At 41.1% G+C, this 24,070-nt stretch overlaps 1 protein-coding gene across 1 annotated transcript in view; it reads right to left on the bottom strand.

Moving 5' to 3' along the window:
- PCLO (piccolo presynaptic cytomatrix protein) overlaps nucleotides 1–24,070 on the bottom strand; it is a 598,913-nt gene that overhangs the window by 220,763 nt on the left and 354,080 nt on the right. The window contains 2 exon segments of the mRNA XM_025203237.1: nucleotides 10,187–10,323; nucleotides 18,510–20,718. Of these exon segments, the coding sequence (XP_025059022.1) occupies nucleotides 10,187–10,323; nucleotides 18,510–20,718 (2,346 nt within the window).

The raw sequence follows: 24,070 nt of genomic DNA, 5'->3' as shown, positions 1-24,070 counted from the left end.
AGCAGGAACTCTATATTCCTGTTACTGTTGAAGGGAACCGATACTTAAATTGAAGACGACATTATTTTGTTGCCTATTGAATAAAGTCTGAGAGGAAAGTGGCAGAAAAATAAACAAAAAAAAATAAATGTTGCTATAAGCAGATGCTACAAGTGAGATTGGTTGTGTCAGATCTGATTAGCAGGGGTGTTTCCACTTCACCTTGTGCATATAAGTAAAGTATCTAAATGGATTTAAGACAAAGACTTTAAGAATTTAACTTGTTCACCTGTTCTGCCTCTGGCCATTTCTGTAGGCAAACTCCATTCACTTGCATCAGAACTGAATAAGTAGGCTTCAAATCTGATGGTCCCTTGAGTCCTCCACAGTAAATGAATTACTCATTGGAGGCAATGAAATCCTGTCAGTGTAAATCTGACCTCTGTGAGAGGAGAAGCAGGTGTAGAGGAAATTTGCATTTCCCAAACCTAAATCCAGGTCACAGGACTGCAGCTGCTACCGTGCTGCACCAGTCAGATGGGATATTGGCTTCGCTGGATAAACAAGGAATTTCTCAGCCATCTCTGACCTGAGATCAGTGTTCAGAGAGTTCAGGGAACAGGCATTCCCTCTGCTCTGCTCATAATTGTCCAGTAAGGGTGGGATAATTTCTACCTTTACCAGTGCTCTCCAGTCCTTCCTTGTATTACATTTCCAGCTGATTTTGACTTCAGATCACATTTTCAGCATAGTACTTTGCAAGTCCTAGAGGACTGCATCCCAGTGAGTAACAGGGAAAATGAAGACGAAAGTGTTCCAGAAACTTTGACTCTGGTTACATGTTACAAGTTTGTAGTCAACAAATGCTGCTCTGAAAAGCTGAATTAACTCAGTGTTATTAAATAGCTGGGAACACGGGTAAACTTGCTGAAGCCTTCTGGAACTGTAAAACATGAACTGTTTAATAGGAACATCCTTTTCCCCCGGTGTTATCTGGCACCCAGGCACTTTTCTCAATGCATCTAGGATCGAGAGGGAGCCAGACAGAGTCCTATAGCATAAACAGGACAGGGCAGTAAAGCTCCTCAGGGCTTTATTAAGTAAATGGATGGAAAATGCATATACAGAAATTCTTCCCTCAATAGTTGCATCTTCCACCTTTGGAAGCCAAAAACATTCTTTCCGACAAATTCAGAAGGCTGTGACCAGTTCCATGAAGCCTGACTGAGCTCTGTTTTTAATGATTTCACACCTCTTCCCCACCAATAATTGAGCCAGATGCTGCAGCCTTGACCTTTGCAGCCTGACAGTTGCATAAGCTAATAGTTAAATGTGCAAAGATGGAGTTTGCAGCTGGAAGCCTGCCCCTACAATCTTGGCAAAGACATTTGCTTTCATGCTCCTCTGTGTAGACAATGGATGATGAGGGGCATGGGATGTTTTGCCCCATCTACTGGGGAGTGTAATGTCTCTAGATTTGCATACACAGGGGTGGAATTTTTTTTCACTTAGGGGACAACCTAAATACAGCTTGTAATCAACTATTGAGTTATCTGCCCTCCGGAGATGTGCAGATGTTGTTCTATTGCTATAATGGGAGCACTTGTGCTCAAAGCGGATAATAGAATCACCCTTACACTTCAATTCAGTAACTCAGGGTTGGACACAAGCTGAGCCTTGTATAGCAGTATACACAGGGAAATGAAATTCTGCTCTCAGTGCTCACTATGAATAAGGACTGACACTATGACCATTTGTCCCTGAGTTCTCCGATTCATTAAGAACCATTGACTTCATCACTAGTTTTATCCGGGTCAGACACAGGAATCAGGCAACGGAAGCAAAGGCAGAAGGCTATTTCTTACATTGTGGGTACATCTATGTGTGCCATTAAGATGACATGATACATTCCAATGCAGTTCGTGCCAGTCAGCTGCTCCCAGGCACAGCATCTACACGTGTGCCCAGAACAGCAGTACTTTGATCCAGGATAGAGCAGCCCCAGGCTGGCAGAGAGCCCAGGGGTGTCAGCCTTGGGCTCTGGGTGGCAGTGTCAGGCAGCAGAGGGGCTGGCTGGGGAATGAGAGTGCTAAAATGTGGGCCTAGGCAGCAGGCAGCCCCCTGTACTTTAGCACCCTTGTGTCCTAGCCAGCCCCTGTCACCATCTACATGTGGGTTTCGGAAGAGTTAAGTACTCTGCCATAAGATAGCACTATCACCGACAGTACTATCTAATGGCAGAGTTAATTTACTACAGAGCTAATTAGTCAACTCTACAGTAAAGTACATGTGTATATGCACCCTGTGTGTCCTTAAGCTAACACTGCAGAAGTAACCAATTTGGACTTTCATAGATAAGCTAATTTTGCCCCTATCCATATTAAGTTGTTGTCTTTCTTTCTCTCATTCTCTGTTACATGGGAACTCTGAACAAAGATTTGGAGACTGTACATGGCAAAATTAATAATATTAAGGGATCTCAAAAGATGAGAGCCACATTTTCCATGAAGGCAGTCTTGTGCATTTGAAGACCCCTGACAATTTGCAAGTCTGAAAGGGAAGAATTTGAGAGAAACTCCAAGAACACAAGCTCACAAGGTCTCCACTCCAGTTCAAGAAAGCAGTCCAGATAGGGAGCCAATACTTTTCTAAATTATTCACATTTAATAGTCCACATTTAATGTGGCATCACATTGCATACTAGTCATTCTCTGTCATTTAGCACATACCATACTGCTCAGTGACTGAAAGGATGACTAATTGTTTGCTAAACTGCGTAAAGAAAAATCTCTTGACCTATAGTGAAGTGGTTGCTGATGATTCATCTCATAGTGGGATAGATGATGAGATTTTCAATTAATCTAAAAATAGAAATGAAAAATTTGTCATCAGATTTTTAGAGAATTTATAAAGATAAAGGAGATTCAAGGGATCACTCAAAAGAAAAGTCTTTTCAATTTTAGTGTAATCTTGTTCAGAGTCTGAAAATTAGAAGTTAAACAATGGCTATAGCTATGGAACAATCATTTCATACCTTGCATGTCATGTGGAGCCTCTTGTATCTTCATCCCAAAAACGAACCCCCCCCCGCCCCCCCAGTTCTATCCCTTCGTTTGACCCTTGTGTCATTCAGCACCATTTTCATCCTAGAAATGCTGCCCCAAAACGGCTTGATTCAGATGTCATTCCAAAGAAGTTGGTTTAGCTCTAGGAAGCAAAATGGAGCAGGCATTCCCCAAGGGGCTGAATTAATGGCCCTTGAAGCCTTGGTATTCAATGGGCAATAGGAGGTCAATTTTGGAAATGTGACTTGTGTGCTACAATGGAAAACTGGCCCCATTAACATATAGAGCAATGGATGAATCCACATGTATAAATGTGTGTTCACATGTGTGAGAAAGAGTGCTAGAAAATGAAGTCTATGAGCAGGTTTTTGCAAACTGCCTACTTCTTGATTTCCAGACATGATCACCCCACTACCCTATGCCAGGGCAGAAAGTAATTTCCTTTTTGAATCCTTCCTCAAAATCCATTTCCTTTGGTTCACTTTGCACTACTGCCTGGAAAACTAACAGGAAATACAGGAAAAAATCTGGGTTTTTTGCTTTCTTCCAGGACAACATTCCTCTCAAGTACTGTACTTATATTCCCTTCTCAGGCTTTCCTGTTTTTCTAAGCCTTTTGTTTTTCATTCTCGTGCCTTGCAGTGTCCACACTCCTTCCTACATTTTTTGTATATTTCTTATATTATCTGTCTCAGGAGTGTCAAACTTCCCACAGGCCAGATGAGTGGCAAAGACCTGTCCAGAGGCCAGATCAGGCCCACAGACTCCCCTGGCCTGCCCTTTCCAGGCCAGATCCAGTGCATGTGGTGCGTGCTCCAGGACTGCATCTCATGTGCAGCATGCTTCAGGACCTGTACTGTATGTAGCACCTGCTCAGCATGAATCCAGAGTGCCTGGAACAGATGACATGTCTGACACAGTCTGGCAGGGATGGGTACCACCTGTAGCATAGATCCCAGACCTACCACATATGGGACACATCCCAGGGCCTGCCTATGGGGCCGGTCCAGTGTGTGCTGCATGTGGCATCTTTGTCAACTAAGACCCAGGGGCAGCTGAGGGCCAGATGGCAGGTATCTTTGACACACCTGATCTATGTAGTAAAGGCTTTGTATCCAAAGAGCTTCAAGTCCATGGTAGTCCTTCCTTTGACTAACAGGCTTAGGATCAGGCTTGAACTGCCATTATTATTGTCAAATAAGTTGCCTCCTGGGCTAGCTACAGACATTCAAAAAGCCTGAGGTGGAACTGATCTAAGTTATGCATTTTTTTGTAAGTGGCATAGTTTAGCTCGGTAGCAAACAGAAGGCACATTCACACTTTGGGGAGAGGGAGGGGCAAATCGTATGCCAGGTTCCACCATTTTTAATCCTGTCTATGTGTGCTGAACTTCTGTTCACCTATACTGGTAAAAGTCTGTACAGGTCTCCAGTCTGAACCTAGCCCAGGAAGCCTGTCTTCTTCCATGCCTTAAAGTACCTAGCATACTTCTTAGAGCCAAATAAATAATGCATAAAGACAAGAGCAAATAGAGATTTTAAGCCTGGACACTGGCTGAAGTATCCAGTCCATCCGTCATGCCTCTGTATGCTGCTGTGAAAAGTGGGATGAGTGGGGGTCAATGGGGCTGAAACAGATTAAATATTGAGTGGATTCAAACTGTACATTTTATCTTTTCAGGAAAGCAGGTTAGATTTGTTCTGTTGGGAGACAGACAGTAGCTGTTATGATCTGGAACTAAACTGCAATTTGATTAGATTTAAGAATGTTAAGTAACACCAGAAGTGTTGCTATGGAAACTAACGTATTTAATCATTTTATATTTCATCTATTATGCTATGTTGTAATAAGTCCATGGCAACCTAGACATTTAGCGCTGCTTCACAAAACTGGTCTAAAAGCACTGGCCATGTCATGCACGCTAGAGAGGAATAATATATGTTAGCTTCATTGTATGGGGCCTGTAATGCACAGCCAAGCAATTCTAATTCCATGCAGCAGAGGTCATTCATACATGCTAAACTGAATGCTGTCGTATTTCAGTGTAGCTGGTGGGACTGGAAAATACTGGCATTTTCAATGCAGAAAAAAAAGGGAATGAGAATTTTTACTGGAAGAATAATGCAAGAAGTTTCTAAACTCACTGATGTAAGCAGACTACCACTGCAGCTGAAAGCATCTCTACAGCTTGTTTGACATCACTGGGAGGAATCAGGATTCCCTGTTGGATTTAATCTGGGTTGCATTTTAACTGGAAAACTGTCCTGCTGAGGAATCACAGGAAGGAGCTGGAGACAAAAAGTCAGAGGTGATAATCCTCATCTGATGATCAGGATGAAGAATGACATGCAGGAGAGCTGCAATGTTTTTATGCCTTCTGGGCAGATCTGGGCTTGTCGATAAGGTAGTCAGACTGAATAAAATAATGTAATTCACTTCTTTTTTCTCCCCAGCAAGAGGCAGAAGTGGTCACTATTAATTTATTTCCTTCTATTGTTCAACGTAGTAGTTTGGGCATTAAATGCGAAACTGAAGGTTGAGATTTCTTAAAGTAACTTGTAAGTTTAAACACCACCCTTTCTAGGTGCCTGACATGGACACAGGGAAGTAGGGCTGGAAGGGACCTCATGAGTTCATTTAGTCCAGCACCCTTCTCAAAGCAGTATCATCCCTGACTAAACCATCCCAACCAAGTGTCTATCTAATCTTCTCTTGAATATTTCCATGGCTGGAGAATCCACAACTTCTCTAGGAAGTCAATTCCAATACTTAACCACCTTGTAATAAGAAAGTTCTTGCTAATATCCAACCTAAAATTTCTTTGCTGCAGGTTGAGGCCATTGCTCCTAGTCTTTACTCCCTTACAGTCACAGAATATGTGTGGCTATCTCCATCTTCTTTATAATCACTCTTCAGGTATTTGCGCATTCTTACCAAATCCACCACCATTGTTCTCCAGACTAAATAAACCCACTTCAGTTTTTCCTCATAAGTCATGTTTACCAGTCCTCTAATCATTTTTGGTGTTTTTTTACTGGACTCCTTTGTCACTCTTCAATCTGTCCACTTCTTTATTGAAGTGTGGGGCCCCAAACTGGACACAGTACTTGAGGTGAGGCCTCACCAGTACCAAACTAAATGAAAGAATCACATGCCTTGATGTGTGAGAGAGACTCCTGTTGATACAAACCAGTATGCTATTGGCTTTTTTTTTGCCCCATAACAAGAGTATGCTGTTTACTCATATTCATCTTATGGCCTACTGTAACCCCCAGGTCCTTATCTGCAGTGCAGAAGCCTAGCCAATCATTCCCAAGTCTGTATTTATGCATGCAGTTAATCCATCCCAAATGCAGGAATTTGCACATTGCCTTACTGAATTTCTTCTGACTGATTACAGACCATTTCTCCATTTTTATCCACATCTACCCAACTTGGGGTCACTTGCAAATTTGTTAAGTGTGCACAAAATTCCAATGTTCAATTCATTAATGAAGATGTTAAACAATACTGGATACCTCCTCCCAATTAGACATTGAGCAATTGATAATTACTCACTGAGCAAGCTGATCAAACCAGTTATCTACCTTAAGGTACTTGAGCTTATTAATGAGAATATCATGGAAGACAATGCCAAAAGCCTTGCTAGTTGAGGTATATCACATCCACTGCTCTCTCTCCATCCACAGTGCCTATCACCTTATCATAAAAAGAAATCAGGTTGGTCAGGCATGACTTGATCTTGTTGAATCCATGCTGGCTGTTCCTGATAACTTTGTTCTTCTTTGTTCACAATAGATTTCATGAATCCCTGCTCCATGATCTTTCCAGGAATCAAGGTCAGGCTGACTGCTTTGTAATTTTCCAGAATGTCTTCCTTCCCTTTCACAGAAGTTTAGGGCTGGAAGGGACCTCGTGAGATCATCAAGTCCAGCCCCCTGCTCTGGGTGGGAAAGACCGCTGGGGTCAAATAACTGCAGCAAGTTGCGCGTCCAGTCTTCATTTGAAGAGCTCCAGGGTAGGTGTCTGCACCACCCTCACTGGGAGTCTATTCCAGAGTCTGGTCACACGAACCATGAAGAAGTTCCTTATATCCAGTCTGAAATCTTTTTCTAGGAGTTCATGACGGTTGCTCCTGGTTTTCCCCTGGGGCACTTTGCTGAATAGTTGTTCGCCTAGACCCTGATGCTCTCCCCTGATATATTTGTAAGCTGCCACCAAATCCCCCTGAAGTCTTCTCTTTTCTGGGCTAAACAGTCCCATAGCTGTCAGCCTTTCCTCTCTCTTAAAGGTGGGCCCTTTTCTAATCATCTAGGTCCTCACATATCCTCCATGATTCCTTAAAAAGCCAAGGGCTCTGAAATTATGTCTTCTACTTTCTTCAGTACCTTTAGGGTGCATCCCATCTAGCCCTGCTGACATGAAAACATATAGGTTCTCTAAGTAATTTCTGATTTGTTCAACCATTACCCCAGGCTGTTTTCTCTTTCCCCATCCTTGCTGCAAACAGCTAGCTGACCTAATTTGTGAAAACTGAAGTTAAAAAAAGTATTAAAATACTTTAGCCTTCTCTGCCTCTTAAAGATGACTGTTTTTCTGAGGTTTCCTTTCTGAATATTACATTCCTTAAAGTGTCTTATATTAGACTCCCCAAATTACAGGCACCTGAAATCACTAGCTCTATTAGAAAATCATGGCCTAAATTTAATTTATTTGAAGGTACAGTTAAAAAGCACATCGAGACTTAAGGCTAAGTACAGACTGTCAAAAAGTCTAAGGATGAATCGATCCAATATTCACAAGTTAAAATAAGCTGTGTAGATTGAACTGATAAGAAAGCGAACAGACAGTCCATTTTGATGCCAGAAATGCAGCCACATGCCTCCAGTGGCCCAGGTCAGAAGGTGGGGGGTGCAAGAGCATGCCTCCCTGCTCGACTGGAGCAGACAATTTGAGCAAGGTTAGCCCGCCCACACTGGGGGGAGAGGGGGTTTGCAGGGAAGGTGCAATGCAGTCTGGGATGCTAGTAGACTGTGAGTTAACTTGAATCTGGAGAGGATCTGGGACAGAAGTTCAATAAACTGATTTAACCTAATCAGTGAAGTCTGATACTACATCCATCCAGGTTTATCTTAATTTGGTTTAGGCCATTTTGAAAGCAGTTTATGTGCACTGACCTTTTGTTGCATCACAGATTTAAACTAGTTTCCAAACACATACCAGTTTGTGTGTAATTTCTGCCCCTAGCCAAAGCGAGGGAAAAATGTTTGTCTTGACTATTTTCCCTAGAAAATTGATAAAAATAAAAAGTAACATAATTTATGGGTACAAACATTAACTTCTCTTTTAAAAAAAATTAACATATGAAAATGGATTTTTGGCCAGAAATCAGCTTTCCAGTGGGAATCAGGGATACCCACTATAATCCCATAAAAAAGAGGGAGAACAACTTGTATCTCCTGCTGTAGGATGCAAAGCAATAACTTCAAATTTCAGAAAAGTAGATTTAAATTTAATACCAGGAAAAATGTCCTTACTGTTATAATAGTGAGGCACTATAATAGACTGCATGGGGTGTTGTAAAATTTCCTTTACTGCTGGTTTTCAAGAAGAGATTGGCTAAGCATTGGTCAAGGATGATTTAGCAGTAGCATTTCTGCATATGTTCAGTCGGTTGGACCAGAGGTCCCTTGAGGTCTCTTCCAACCAAATGATCCTATGATAAGGGAAAGTGGGAGCTTTCCAGAAAAAAAAACCCTCCAAGAAATGTTGACAGGGAATTGTTAAGCAGAACTAGTGCTATCTGTTTTAACTAAGATGAAAAACCAAAGATGTGGCCATGGCCATTACTATTCCATGGGACTAGTCACAAAAGTAAAAGCTACAGAAATGTAAACATTTGACCACATTTTCCAGACCATACCTAGGCAGGAGAATCCAATATAATATTACGTTGTATTCTGCACAGATGTGATTCCACAAGTGGGCAGAAACTCAAGTGTCTAGAAGTGTCAGTGGCTGGATACAATTATGTAACAGATTAGAAAGATCAGATGAGCAGGGGAATGTCTACATATTGGTCCACACTATTAATACAACTGAACCTTTAAAAATAATTATCCTACAGAACACCTGACCAGCAGGATTCATTCCATCAAGTGATGTTGATATCTCGTAAAAAATACCCTCTTTTCAAACAAGAAAGACTCTAGCAGCACGGAATCAGGTGGATACGCTCTCAGTATAAGTAAGAAAGAGAAACATACATATATGCCTTTATTTTTCTAAGGTCCTTGAACAGCTATAGGACTTTGGTCACAGAGACCATATGCTGAGGTCAAACTACATTGAAAACTCTAAATTCTCAAGGCATCATGATAGCAGCTTATGGCCCTTTATAGCTAGGGAATTAAAAATATCATATTGACTAATCTGGTACACCTTAGATATAGTGGGCCAAATTCTGCTTTCACCTGCACCCAATGCACTCCACTGAGTCTAAGACAAAATCTGGATCAATCAGTGTGACAGCCAAATTAACTAGTGAAGCATCCATTGATGCCACGTATAAATCTCAGCTGTATTAATGGAATATGTTTTGTATATAAAAGAGGAATTAGATAGCAAAACATTCAAGTATTAAATACAGAATAGCATGCTTTTCTTCTATCACAGTATAATGATTGGAATATATTTTTGCTTATCAGAATGGTATAATTCCTTTGTTTTGTTCAGTGATTCAGTGTTGTTACATATAGACAACTGTGAACTATACCCAGCCCCAATAATGTAAGATCAAGAGTACTAAAGAGGAGAGTGTTAACTAGATTTGGTATACAGCTAAGTTAAATTGCACTAGGCTGAGTCATTTTGCATGAGTATATCCAGTGCCCACATCACCTGGGTAATTCCTTTCAAATATATTTAAGGCCTAATAGGAAACCTGGATAGTTCATTCCAAAGAGTAGGACATATAAATAATATGGTTTTGATGCCACCATGAACTACTGATGATGGCTGGTTCTGAACCCAAAGAACAGTTAAAAATGTAGCTGGATCCTGATAAACCTATCAGCTCACACATTTTAACAGGATTAACGGGCTATCTACTGAAAACTCAAAAGGCCATATACATATCTTACTTGGTCTTGATGTTGACTTGGTGGTCTTGAATGGGATAATTTCTCAGGCAGTTTTCTTTCAAGGCCATGTCCATTCTCCAAACGAGACTCCCTGGGCTTGTCAAACCAATCTGTTTCTTCACGACGGAGATGATAGGCTTTGAAAACCAAGGACATGTCAAATGTTCTGATCCATAGCAGATAGAAGGGAAACATTGTAGAGCACACGGCAAACATGCATACGGGTTATTATTTGGCCATGCAGTTCAAGCAGACTTACAGGCAAGACTGGAGACAAACATATTCAAGCATAAAAACTGACAAAGCAGATGAAAATGGTAAGATCATATTTGTGTCATAACTGATATGGATATTTAATTAAAAGAAAATAAAAATTAAAACCCCCACAAGTATTGAAAGCTATATCCCTTTCCCCTTACCAGTGCTTAGAAATACACTGCAGATTTCACATTTTTGAAAGGTTTCTTGGAAATTCTACACAGTTACAAGTTGACTCCTTAAAAAAAAATGTATCAAAGGAAGCCTGCATAGTCAAAAATGTTTTTGAGAGTATTTCTAGGGGCTTGACAAACTGATTAAATTTATTTTGATTAAATTACTGTTCATCATAAAATAGAGGAAGGGAGAAAAGATGAGGGAAGAGGAAGCTAACTTTTTAACATTTCGAGGAGAAATGAAGTAGGCTCTCCCATTTTCCATTCCACTGGAATGACTGATGTGGATCTGTTCATTTTCAGCAAATAAAAAAGCCAGGAAGGAGTCTTCTATGTACAGAAAGGATGGTCTCAGACCTCTAAAGATGTGAGCCCCAGCCTTGCTGTGAACTTGTGTGGAAGGCACTTCTAGCTGTGAATAGGTATGTTTGTCCTAATGGGAAACCATAGGAAGCCACATTATTCCTTTGGGTGTTGTTGGCAGTCACTACTGTGCCTTAAACATAATAGCCCAAGGAAATGTTTAGGCTTGGGACAGACAACAGACCTGGACATTAATCTTCTGCATACCTGATTCTTTTTCCACTTAGATAAGTGTAGACAAGTATAGCATCTTTGGGTTCGTCCAGACAAGTGCAGAGGTTTGTTTCCCCAGGGACAAGTAGTAGTGGCACACTTTGTGCCACTGCTCTTTGTCCCCGGGGAATGCCTGTGCCACACCTGCTCTGGCACATGGCAGATGACCCCAGGTGGGGTAGGGAAGGCTGGGGCCAGCAACTGTGCTAGCCTCAGCAGCCTTACTTGGGGTCCTGGGAGTTTCCTGAGGCTGCAGCTATGGCAGGAAGCCTGGCTGGCTGCCAGAGTGTGGCACCAACCAGCCAGGCTCCAGTTTTGGGCAGCACGCATTGCCGCCATGTGCATTGCCCTGCTTTTATTTGGTGTGGGATTTTTGACCCTGGGATCTCCCAGGGTCAAACCCCCATCACCCGCTCCAAGGTAGCAGCACAGGGAATGCCAGCATGTGTGGCACGTGGTGTCACAGACGTGTCTGCGGCACTACATACCATGCATTCACACTCATCTGGATGCAGTCTATGAGGCCAGATTGTCTGTTGGTTTAAAACAGCAATGTTTCACTGAACTTAGTCGATCTAAGCTGTTTTATATCTCCTAATGACCAGGCCAAAGAGCATTTGGCTAGCTCTTCTCTGATTTACACCTTTGAGAAATTTGAATCAGATCCCGTGGGTAAAATAATATTGACATAATATGCCAAACAAATTTTCTACTGTGTAGATGCCTGTCAATGTACAGCAAACTAAGCTGGAGGTAATTAGGAAATCATTGACAATTTGAATTTTGTGTTGTGAAAATCATTAGAAATTGAGCACAGGAAAAAGACATTATTGACTTAGCAAAATAACTAAGAAATTAAAAGTTTAAACAAAGTCCGTTTTTGCTAGAGTAACAAAACTCAATGCACTTCAACGATATGACCGTAGATTTAAAAAAAATGCAAAAGCATGATGGTTTTTGTTTCTTTTTTGTGATATGACTGGTTAAATAGACGTTTGAAAAATAATAATACTGTATACTGTAACACTTGAATTCAAGATGAGGTTTTTTTCCCCATTAAGCATGGGAAGAAGGCCCCTCACCTTGATTAGAAGGTGGAAGGGTAGGAGCAGGCAGCTGCTGCAACTCTGACTTCAGCCTTACCGCAGGTCACAGTAGCTGCCTGCCTTCTGTATCCTCTGCCCCCCTAATTATATGCCCATGCAGCCTCTGCCCCCTCCTCCCCCTTATTGCCAGCCATTCTCCAGCTCTGGCTCCATTCCCGCTTTGGGGAGTGGGTCACGTGGAAACTCCATCCACTGCCTGGCCAGGCATTGGCAGCACAGCTCTGGCCCCAGATGCTGCTGCGTGGCTGGGCAGGGGTTGCACTTCTATGTTCTCTGTGCCCAGGAGGGCATGGAGCTACATCTGTGCCTGACAATAAGCAGAGGGGTAAGGGGAAGAAGGGGAGAAAGGGGGCAGAGGCTGTGGGAAGGGGAGGCGGAAAGGGAACAGAGGGTGTTGGAAGCAAGCGGGAGCAGAGATTGTGGGGGGTGCAGGTGGCAAGGGAGCAGACCCGGGGTGGGGGGTCAGGTGGCAGGGGATGAAAGCACCATGGGGGTGAGGCAGGCTGCAGGGGGAAATAGTGGTTAGGGAGGGCAGAGGTCAATATGTCTTAAATTTGTTCCCCTCAGCTGCCAGTCTCCCTGCCACTCCTTTTCCCACTCTAGCAGTGAGGTAGAGGGTTATACATTTAAGGCAACCTCTGGAAAATGAGATTTTATACTGGAAAATTATAACAAGTTTATATATATTCCTTATATAGAATCTAATTATTGGGGGAGGGTATCTTAAATGAGAAGTCATCTTGAATTCAGGTAAATATGGTATTTTAGCTATTTATTTCCAAACCTATTTAGCTTAATCTAGAAAGGGGATCGCTAGTTATATATTAGTCAGTTTTCAAAAGCACACTGTATATGAGATAAAACACCACCCTATTTTGAAGTAGTGCTGTCATCAAGGCCTTTGGGATCTATCTGTGTTTGAGCTCATATATTAAGAGATCTAGCTAATGCACGTACACAAATCCCTAGTGTTAAACTGTTTGAGAACATTATTTACCTAGTAGAACAGCATGGATAAAGTAAAATGAAACACTATTAAATGTTGATGTTTGTCCAGATAATAATTAACTGATCCTAATAAGTCATTATGATTATGTAAATCTTCCATTGTTTACAGATTTGTGTCAGTTGACTGAATTGTTACATTTATCAAGCATCATTATAACTCATTTCACGTCAAAACCCTTGATCAAATCTTCTGCTAAAAAACTTTCGGCATATTTTGGTCCCAGATACTAGTGCTGAATACTATAATTTGTGCCACGATCAGGGAAACCCTAAAGTGGGGCTTCTTTCTCAGTTCAAATAATTTTTGGCTGGCCTTCTCCATTTAGAAAGCTACAGTGTATATAGAATCCTGTGAGAAAGCTTATAAATCAGGCTGTGTTTTTCTAAAAGCTAATATACTGTTAAAAAATAAATAAATAAATATATATATATATATATATATATATATATATGTATGTATCTCCCTGGTTTTGTTTTGATTAATTAACTACGACTTGTTTTACCTTGGATGCTGAGAAGAGCTAAATTAAACCACTGGCTGGCTAAGAGGCTCTATCATACCATCACTATAACCCTGTCCCTGATAGTCTACCAACTGCTTAGAGTTTCCCTGAACTCAGTAAGGTGCCATGCTGGTAAAGCAGTCCTCCTTGCACAGTTCATTGCAAAACTATGCTTTTAAAAGGTGCAGATATGCTCAGCAAAATCAATGTGATCGTGAGAACTGAAAACTCTCAGTGACTGCTTTAATTCCTTCAGGTGTCATGAAGTTTATAAATATATACACTTGGAGACTGAGAATCAATATATATATATATAGTGGCTTAAAAATTGATGAGGTATGATTGGCTTAAAAAAAAAATCAGCTGAAGTATAACAATCTACAGAGACACCATGATTTAAGGCCTACATATAAGAACTCATGTCAACATGCAAACAGAATGAAATGAACCACAACCTGCAGAACCACAAAGTGTTTCTCATCCCCAAGAGAGAGAATTAGTAGAGGGAGGCAAGATCACATACACTAAACAGGTGTGCAGCATTCAACTTAAACTTTTTATATTTCTCTATCATCATGTCAGATTTTTCATCTCTATTGCTGGATTAACACTAATGACATCCCATATAAAAGGGAAACAAAATTGAGAAGGGAAGGGTTAGGAGATGTATTTTCTACAGTGACTATGAGAGACTGACAGTCTTAAAATAAAAAATCTATCTGCAGGATTAGGATCCTGATAGTGTCTCATAGTTTCATAGTTGGTAGGGTCAGAAGGGACCTAAGTAGATCATCAAGTCCAACCCCTGCCATGGGCAGAAAAGAATGCTAGGTCAAACAACCCTGGATAGGTGATTATCTAGCCTCCTTTTGAAGACCCCCAGGGTAGAAGCAAGCACCACTTCTTTTGGAAGTTGGTTCTAGTTCCTAGCCGCCTTGACTGTGAAGTAGCGCCTCCTGATATCTAGCCTGAATCTACTCTCAGTCAATTTATGGCCGTTCTTCCTTGTTACCCCCGGTAGTGCTCGGGGGAACAGGGACTCTCCCATAGCCTGCTGGTCCCCCTTGGCCAGTTTGTAGGTGGCCACCAGATCCCCCCTCAGCCTTCTCTTGTGGAGGCTGAACAGGTTCAGGTCCCATAGCCTTCGCTCGCAGGGCCTGCCTTGCTGCCCCTTGATCATGCAAGTGGCCTCCTCTGGACCCTCTCGATGCTGGCCACATCCCTCCTGAAGTGCAGCACCCAGAACTGGATGCAGTACTCCAACTGTGGCCTGACCAGTATTGTATAGAGGGGGAGGATCACCTCCTTGGACCTGCTCATGATGCATCTGCGGATGCATGACAAGGTGCGGTTAGCCTTCCTGACCACGTCCCCCCATTGGTGGTCCATGTTACTTTTGGAATCAATAATGACTCCAAGATCCTTTTCTGCCTCTGTGCTGACAAGAAGGGGGTTCCCGAGCCTGTAGGTATGCCGCTACTTCTTCCTCCCCAGGTGCAGCACCTTGCACTTGTCCATATTGAAACCCATCCTGTTCTCATTGGCTCACCCCTGTAACCTGTCCAGATCTAGTTGTAGCCTGTCCCTCTTCTCCAGCATGTCCTCTCCTCCTCACATCTTAGTGTCATCCACAAATTTGAACAAGGGGCTTTTCACCCCATTGTCCAAGTCGCTGATGAAGATGTTGAACAGTGTGGGCCCGAGGACCGAGCCCTGGGGGACTCCACTGCCCACCTCTCTCCAGGGACATGTCCACCACCACTCTCTGGGTGCGGACCTCCAGCCAATTTTCGACCCATCTGACTATGCAGGCATCAACGCCACAATCGCCTAATTTAATTTTGAACCCTGGTCTACATTAAGACCAGGGTTCAAAATGTGTGAGTCACATTTAAAAATCTGTAAGAGAAACATGCCTGGCAGCTTTAGGTCAACACAGAGAAATTACAGTAAATCAAAGGTTTAATGCTGATCAAGACACAGAATGAGCATCAGGCCAAGGGTTGAACAAGTAATTGATATTTTCGTTCGGTTTCAGTTCAGGAAGCCCTTATCAGGACATGGTCATAAACTGACCTTACTTGATAAAATATTTGCAATTTTAATAACAAATAATGGAACTTTCTAGTAAGAACTAGTTTTTAAGGGCATGCACTCTGTTACCTTCATACAGACAATCTCTATGTGCATGTATTGCTAAGAGGGTTGTGTTCTTAGATAATCCTCTTAGCAACACATGCACATAGAGATTGTCTGTATGAAGGTAACAGAATACTTACCCATACAATTATTGCAGGGATTTTTTCATCAACGTTAAATGACAGAAAGAAAGGAAGTTTTAACCATACTAAAAATTAGAGCCTATTACTTAATGCACTTTTAAGTAATGTTTATGGTTATTACTATTCATGGGAAAGGATTCCTATGCTGATTCTAGTTACATGGTTCTCATGAGAACCCAATACATCCCATGAAAGTTTAAATCTCTTATTGGACACGGATTCACTACTCAATCTCCCCAAGTTTTACGGAGTGTGGGACAAAAAGGAGGTTATCTATAAGAAGGGCAGATTGGGGTGAGGTTCAGCAAAGTATGCTCAACTTAATAATGATGTAGTATTGAATTGATGTAGTATGAATTTGGCTCAGTCTGCACTATAAATCTGCTCCTCCTGTAATTATGGCAGTAGTGCTATGGAGGTCAGGTCTCATGGTGAAGAAATAATGTAATGTAGACCAGGGTTCAAAATTGATCTACAAGCTATGTCACAACCAGGACAAAACAACACATACATTTATTTTAGTATAAATATATAACAGTATAATAAGCTAATGCAGATTCATCCATGGTCTTTTTATATGCATAAGAGTAGAGATGAAATCAACTTTCTGAATGGGTTTGAGGCCCAGTATCCTTTAGGCCAATCTATTGACATCAATGAGAGGTGCTATGTGCTCTTGCTGTGTGTTTCTGCAAAGGGATGAGGATTCTCAGCATGGTACAGAAGTACCTAGCATCTTGCAGAATCAGGCTCAATTGTCTAAGTCCTCCAGTCCTGACAACCTTAAGTATTGATAAGTCATGAGTCAGGTTCCCAAAAATAATGAGTTGGACTTTAAAAAAAAAAAGAGATTGAAAAATAAGAATAGTTATGATTTGGGGGTTCTTTTCAGTTATCTAATAGATTCTGGTTTAATTATAGGATTTTAAAAGCTATGCCTTTAGGAAAATCACTAGTTCTCCAAAGACTTGTGATAAAATCACAAAAATTAGCAACCCTGTACCTCCTATGAAATGTCACCTTCAAGAGCAGACATTTCATTTGTAAAAATGAAACAAATATGTTAAAAAAAAAACTTACACAGCTATAACCTGGCATATATCAATTTGCAATACCGTGAGATCAAAAGCAAACACACTTTATGGCTAAACTAAGAATTTCCTCTTTGGAATGCAAAGCGTATAAGCTAGTAGCAGAAGCAATAGGGATGCTAGGTTATACAAATGAACAAAAAAGAATAAATCAGTCTACTTTACAATTATGAAAGTATTTCTTTTGAGGTAATTATTGCCATTTACAAATAATGTAGCACATGCAAAGTTTCTTTTTTTTATTGTGCAGTAAATACACACAAGAAAAAGTTAAGGGAGTACATACAACTTAAACATGAGAATTTCATTCTCTTTGAAAGTGACTTCTATCATTTTTACAGCTTTAAAATATATCTAAAAATGAATGGAGTGAAACAAAGTGGATACATAATTTTCAGTTATGTAGTGTTCAACACCAGCTTGACATCCTGGTGCATTTATTTAAAAGACACACTTTTTTAAGTTCACTATTTATAATACATCAGAAAGGTTCTTCTTCATGAATGTAAGTGAGATAAGCCTTTGGGTTTATCTGGCAGAGGTAGTATATGGGGTCCATGTAAAACCAGTTAAGCTGGATAATCCGTCAATACAATTGAAATATTTTATGCAAGTTTATTGAAGAATGAGGTTATCTCATGCCGACTAAACAATAAATCTTTTTTACATAATCAGAATTGTGATGGCAGAGGAATCCATACAAGACGGATTTTAACAAACCACACTCAGAATGTCTATTTGCTATCACATTAAATTATTTACGGATCTAATGCACAGTATCTACTTTGTGTATATACTGTGATTTATGAGCTGTAATTTCAGCTTGATGTGGTGCCTTAGGAATTTAAGTTATTAATATTTGAACCCTAGATTGCATCAAACTTTTCTCATCCAATTCAACTACTTTTAAGGATTTAGGTACTGTACTGGTTATTTTCAAAAGCCCAGGAGAAACTAGTGAGAACATTTCACTGACCAAAAGTTACAGGAAAAAGTTCCATTTATGGACTCAAAGAGAGTGCAAGGGGCACATATTATATACAAATAACAACAAATAAAAAGTGCACAAGCAAACCAAAAGAAAAGAAATCAACCACCGATAATTTGAGCATACTATTATAATGAAGCACCATCAGAATCAGCTTTTAGAGTCATTTAAAACCCAAACTGAAACAAAACAAAAGCAAAAAAGGTAGATACACAAAAGAAGTACAAAGGAACAAGAAGAGTAACAAGTTTTTGCAGAATGATAAAATTAGAAACATGCATAGAAATGAGGATTTGTGTTGTGACAGTTACATGGCAGTCTGAGGCCTAATTTACCTTCGCTGTCTGACATGGCATGCTGGAAATCATCCATGATGAATGCTATATCCCGATCATAGCCTCGAGTCCGTGACTCTTCCCTCATATGTTGCTGGACCTCAGGTAGTGAATGGCTTGATCCAAATTGGTCTCTGGTATCTGCAGATATTGGTGGCAAGGGGCCAGCGGCAGCTCTAGCCATTCCCATTGGCTGACCAACAGGACTTAATGGGCTTTCTTCCTCTGAGTTCTGTGCTACTATTGGGATTCTTCCCCTGCTTTGGCTAATGGGCAGACTAGTTGGTTTTGTTCTTCCAGAAGGTGCTACATGACTAAAGGAAACATCTAGTGGCTCAGCCTCTTGGGCTTTCAATCTTAAAGAGGAGCTGGAGGAATCTCTTTTTAAGGATAAATCAAGTCCATAGACTGAGGAGGGTCTGGATGATGGCCTTGATCTACTGCCACTACTATACGACTTATCAGGTTCATCTTGTAATGTGGATCTCATTGTTGGACCTAGTGCAGACCCAAGGCTTGCTCCAATGGATGATGTCAGCGATGGCCCCAAAAATTTCTGTTGGTCCGTGATATTTTTTCGGAGGCCAAAGGTGATATCATCCTGAAGAAGCCTTGCTCTGGAGGTTATTCCCCCAAGTGATGAAGTACTGGAAGTCATATAGCTTGAATAATCAGGCTCGAGATCCCTGCTCTCTTGGATAGGTGAAAACTTTGATAATTTGGGGTCTATCAAAGCCTTCTTTTGCTTTGATTGTTTCTGGTAGAGGAGGGCTGCTGGGAGCTGCTTGGCAGCCTGTTTCTCAAGGGTAAGCCTACTTATGCTATATTTCTCCGATTTGGGGAAATGCCTGTAACCGGTATCTGCATGGTAATACTGGGAAAGGCCAGCAAGGTGATCAAGACTTTCCGCACCTCTGCGGAACTCCTGCTTGATCTGATGCTTTAAAAGCTTCAGCTCATAAGGGTCTTCCATGGGGTCTTCATCAGCTTTAACGTAAGTGTGCAGTCTTGAAGAAGTCTGCAATGGTGCAAGGAAGTCTGTCACTTCCTGAGCCCTCCTGGCTTCAGTGGTTCGAAGGAGTCGATCTGTTTTTGTAAGATCTTTCTCATGGAGGCTAAAAGCAGAGCTGAGTGTTCCTGTGCCCTTTGTAAGTTCCCCAATATCATCAATCAACACATAATTTCGTGGAGCGTGGTGATGATCTATGTCTGCATAGAATGACTCTGCCGATATACTTGATATAGGGCTGCTAGCCATACTACTTCTCTCGTCCAGCCCTATCCTTAAGTCCAAAGTATTGTATTTGCTGCCAAGCTGGGAAACTGCATAATTATTGTCAGTTGAAACAGGAGCGATCATGAGAGGCTGATTGCGAATCACATCATAGTTTGTGGTTATCTTAGGTTCCAAATATAAAGCAGCTTGCCTTGGCTTTTGTGGTATCACCATCATTTGTGAAGGCAGCTGGTAGGACGGCTGTTGGGTTGGTGGAGGCTGAGGTTGGGGAGTAAAAGATAGAGTAGCTCCTGCCTGGAAAGCTGGCTGGGTCTGATAGGGTGAAACCTGCTGATGATATAAAGGCTGCTGCTGCTGGTAATGTGACTGTTGTGTATACTGTGTTGGTGCTTGAGTGGGCAGGGCAGGAGAAGAGTACTGATACTGTGTATAAGGGCTTGTAGCAGGAGCAAACTGAGTTTCTGGCTGGGTCTGAGGTGGCATAAATTGATTAAATTCTGTCTGTGGTGCTGTTCGTGGTCTTTCCAAGCCATGCTGAGTTTCTATTCTGGTAGATCTGGTATTATTAACTTCGCTGTCTGACATGTAGTCTCGTTCTTCTGCTACTCCTTGGAGATAGGCACGCTCTCTCTTTTCTCTTTCCTTTAACAAGGCTTCTTTTCTCCTATTTATACCCATTTCCAGATACCTCAGTTTGGCATCTATTTCTTTTTCTTCCTCATCTAGCTCTGCTTGCTTCTTTCTAAGCTTGGCTGATTCCCGTTCTACCAGATCCAACTCCCTGTCTATATCTTGGAGAATTTTGGCTCTGGCCATTGTGGTGGTCCTACAAATCCTTCTGCGGGAAACCGAACCCACAGTACTGTATGCTGACTGGGTCCCTGTTGTTGTATCTTCTGGAGGTGGGTTGGGCAGAGTCCTCTTTACCTTCTTCTGGGTGCCTGATGGTGTTATAGTTGAAGAGCCTTTAGTCTGCAATAGGAGAAACAAAACCAAATCAGTATTCGGTACATAAAATGTAACACATTGCAAGCCGGCAACAGCATTTTTTAGTATGATTTCACATCTTAAACAACACAACATCTGCAGGGGAGGCTGTGACAGCTGAAAATAAGCAACAGCAAATGGAATGAAAAGGTATGAATGAGCATCTCTTTGTGAGGAAAAGATATGTTATGAGATTCAAAATAGAGACAGGCACTGAAAACCTTCCAATACAGTGCACTAGGACTTTATTTCCTTTTTAAATCTAAGAGCCTGGATTTTATTTTATGTCAGGAATAAAACTGAGATTGTGTTTTAAAATGTTTCGTTTCTTATTTTTGTATAGCTACTCTCATGTACCCACACACATTCCTCTCAATATAGGTTACCATAATGTTTTCAGACCAGATCCTGAGTGCACAGTGAGCATACACAACTTGTACTTAGTGGCTGAAATACCCTATTGCTTGGTGAAAGACTGGAAGATTTGTACAATAGATGATTCTCTCTCTCTCTGTTTCATTACTATCTGCTGTCTCTGCTTTATCCTCACAGTCATGAAAATGCCTTGTAGTTTAGAGTTCTTTGCTGCAAAAAAATTGAAGTCCCCTTCTTAGATCCTTCAGAACTTGCTCTCTTATACATCCCCATGTCTTCAAGTGAGATCCTACGCAGATACTGAGCATACATACAACTTGTAGTGCAGTTCATCAGCTGAAGTAGGTCTATACCCCACAGGCTGATGAAGAAGTGGAATACCACTGCCAAAGCTATGAAACTCTCCCTGGCTTCAGAGGCAGGGACAGGACTTGAGATACTCAGAAGGCCATTATGTAAATAGAAAGAGTGAAGTATAGATACATTACCTAAGGGTACATTTATGCAGCAGAAAGAAATGCAAGGCAGACATACCTGAGCTTCAAGGAAGCTAGCTTTGGAACCAAAAGCAGTGTCATTTTATTAGCACTTTTCTGTACCTGGGGCTATTAGCTCTGTTGAGAAGCATGATTCATTTGCACAGGCACGACACTATACTAAGGTATTCTTTCTGGTTCCAGGACTAGTCCATGCAGACCTAGCTTGGACAGCTCAGCCAGTGCAGCCCTGAAATTTCCAGTTTCTGGTTTATGATTTAGCATAGAGTTGTCCAACTTCCATTTAGCTTCCAAGTTCTGGAGGCTGGCAAAAAGCAGAAGCTGCAGGAGGGAGAGAAAGCCCAGGGGGAAGCAGTGGCAACAGCAGCATGAGCAGGCAATGGTCAGGGGCAGTTGTGCCTGGACCCATGAAGGAAAGCACATGAAGCTGAGAGTGTAAGGGCAGTAGAAACCCATGGGCTGCAAGATGGATAACGCTGATTGAGCACATTCCCACCTAACTTGGGGCATCTCTGCATGGTACTGTGATATACAAATGCATATTTTATACTATGTCCCTTAAGCCTCCTAATAAGCTTTGCCTTATATATACAAACCACTTATGTATATACATAAAGAAAAATCTCTTCAGTCACCACAGCAATACAGCTGCCCTGATAACAGTTAAACAGCACATGAAATCGCTATATATCAGTTTTTAATACAGGAAGCAAAAATAAAAATACTGAGTAGCATCCCTGACCACTACTTCTATCTTGTAGGCAAAACAAAAGCCTAGCACATTAGCAAGCATTGCTTTAACTGATTTAAAATGGAATTTTTGCTGAATTACATGTCACCACCAACTCAAGTGCCATTTTATGCTCTTTTCATCCTCTTCATCTAAATTCCATCAACTTTTGCATGTTTTACATTTCAATAAATGTAATTTAATTTTGTTTTTAACTTCCCATGGCCATTTCCCAAACCCATGTTGTGCCAACAAATCAAAGAAACTAATTTTCTCTCACTCAGTGTGTAGTTATAATCAAAGGCAAATTAATCATCTACAGTAGGTCTAGTTGACTCCTAATGTATATTGTAAATTCATCCCATTGCCATTCCTACTCCCCTCCCCCATCGGAAATAGCAATCACAGATGGTGACTGATATTGGGTAAGAACCATTACCACAAGCTCATTAACAATGTATGATACTTTGAAGAATAATTATTTTGTGCCACTGATGAATAAATCTCTGTATCCGTTTATTCCACATTTCATTAGCAAAATGGATGTTTTTATTACAATATGCAAAATAAAAAGATAGATGAATTAGAGTCCTGACACTGTGAAGGGCTTTAATCACAAAGCACCCCCACATTTCTTGTATACAGCACTTAACAGGAATGGACTTAAAACCTCCATAGCACTATTTGGTCTGAAATTCCCAACATTTGTGAGCTGACCCTTTTCTTTGCAAGTGTAATGTGGAGAGCAGACATCGACTGGCCCTTGTTATTTTCACGTTCTATTTATGCTTTGATATTACAGTTGCTGATGGAGTAGGCAGGATGTCTGCTTCTTCCCCCTATCGCCTCTCCTGTCCTGGAGAACATCAGTGGTGTTAGCAGCACTGTGTAACACCACTGTTTCTGGCAACAGTAATAACAGTTTCCCTCTAGAGAGCAAGGGAAGTATAGGCAATACTTTGATGCATAATGCAGAACGGTGGCTGAAATTACTTGATATAATTTTTCAAAAGTTTTCCACAACGAAGACAACAGATATTTATACAAGTCAGAGACTATTCCTCACCACAGAAAACAGAAATCAAAGGGATCTACTAGGCCTTGCAGTCCATCCCTGTCTTTGCTAATACATCTCTGTCCCGTCTAGTTTCTTTCAAGCACTATGTCAAATGAGGTTCAAAATATCTTAAGAGAAGAGACTTCCAACACTTTCCTTAATAGATTACTGCACAGTGTATGGCCCTGACAGAAATCACTGGGGAGAATTTCATAATTAAAGGTTACACTGGAGGCCAAAGTAGATGATGTGGAGGTCCCTTATACTCCATGAAGCTTTCCTTTATATTTAGCTTAAGTTTCCTTCTTTTTTTCCTTTTATTTACTCACCTATTTATAGCCTCTTGTCCCTAAATAAGGTGTTCTTATCCTGCATCTCAATTATGTATTTCAAAACTAATCCCAGTAAATAGACTGTGCACAAAGGAACAATAATTGTTCTGTTTTATTTGGGGCTTTTTTGAGGGGGTGAGGGGAGGTCAAGCATCATAACATGAAGAACTCATTAGTCTCCTGCAGAACACTGCAGACTGCGACATACTCAATGTCTTTATATTCAAGGCACTCAGGGACATCTAAAGTTGTCTAAAAATTTATGATAAAGGTTTATGGTCAACAACCAGTTTTCTGAGAAAAGGCAATTTCTACAACAAGGATAAAAACTATTTGTGCAGAACAC

The sequence above is a fragment of the Alligator sinensis genome, unplaced genomic scaffold (genome assembly GCF_000455745.1).
Source record: "Alligator sinensis unplaced genomic scaffold, ASM45574v1 scaffold567_1, whole genome shotgun sequence".
In the NCBI taxonomy this organism is placed as follows: domain Eukaryota; kingdom Metazoa; phylum Chordata; order Crocodylia; family Alligatoridae; genus Alligator; species Alligator sinensis.
The sequence above is the reverse complement of the archived record's forward strand: the minus strand, read 5'-3'. Positions and strand labels throughout refer to the sequence as shown.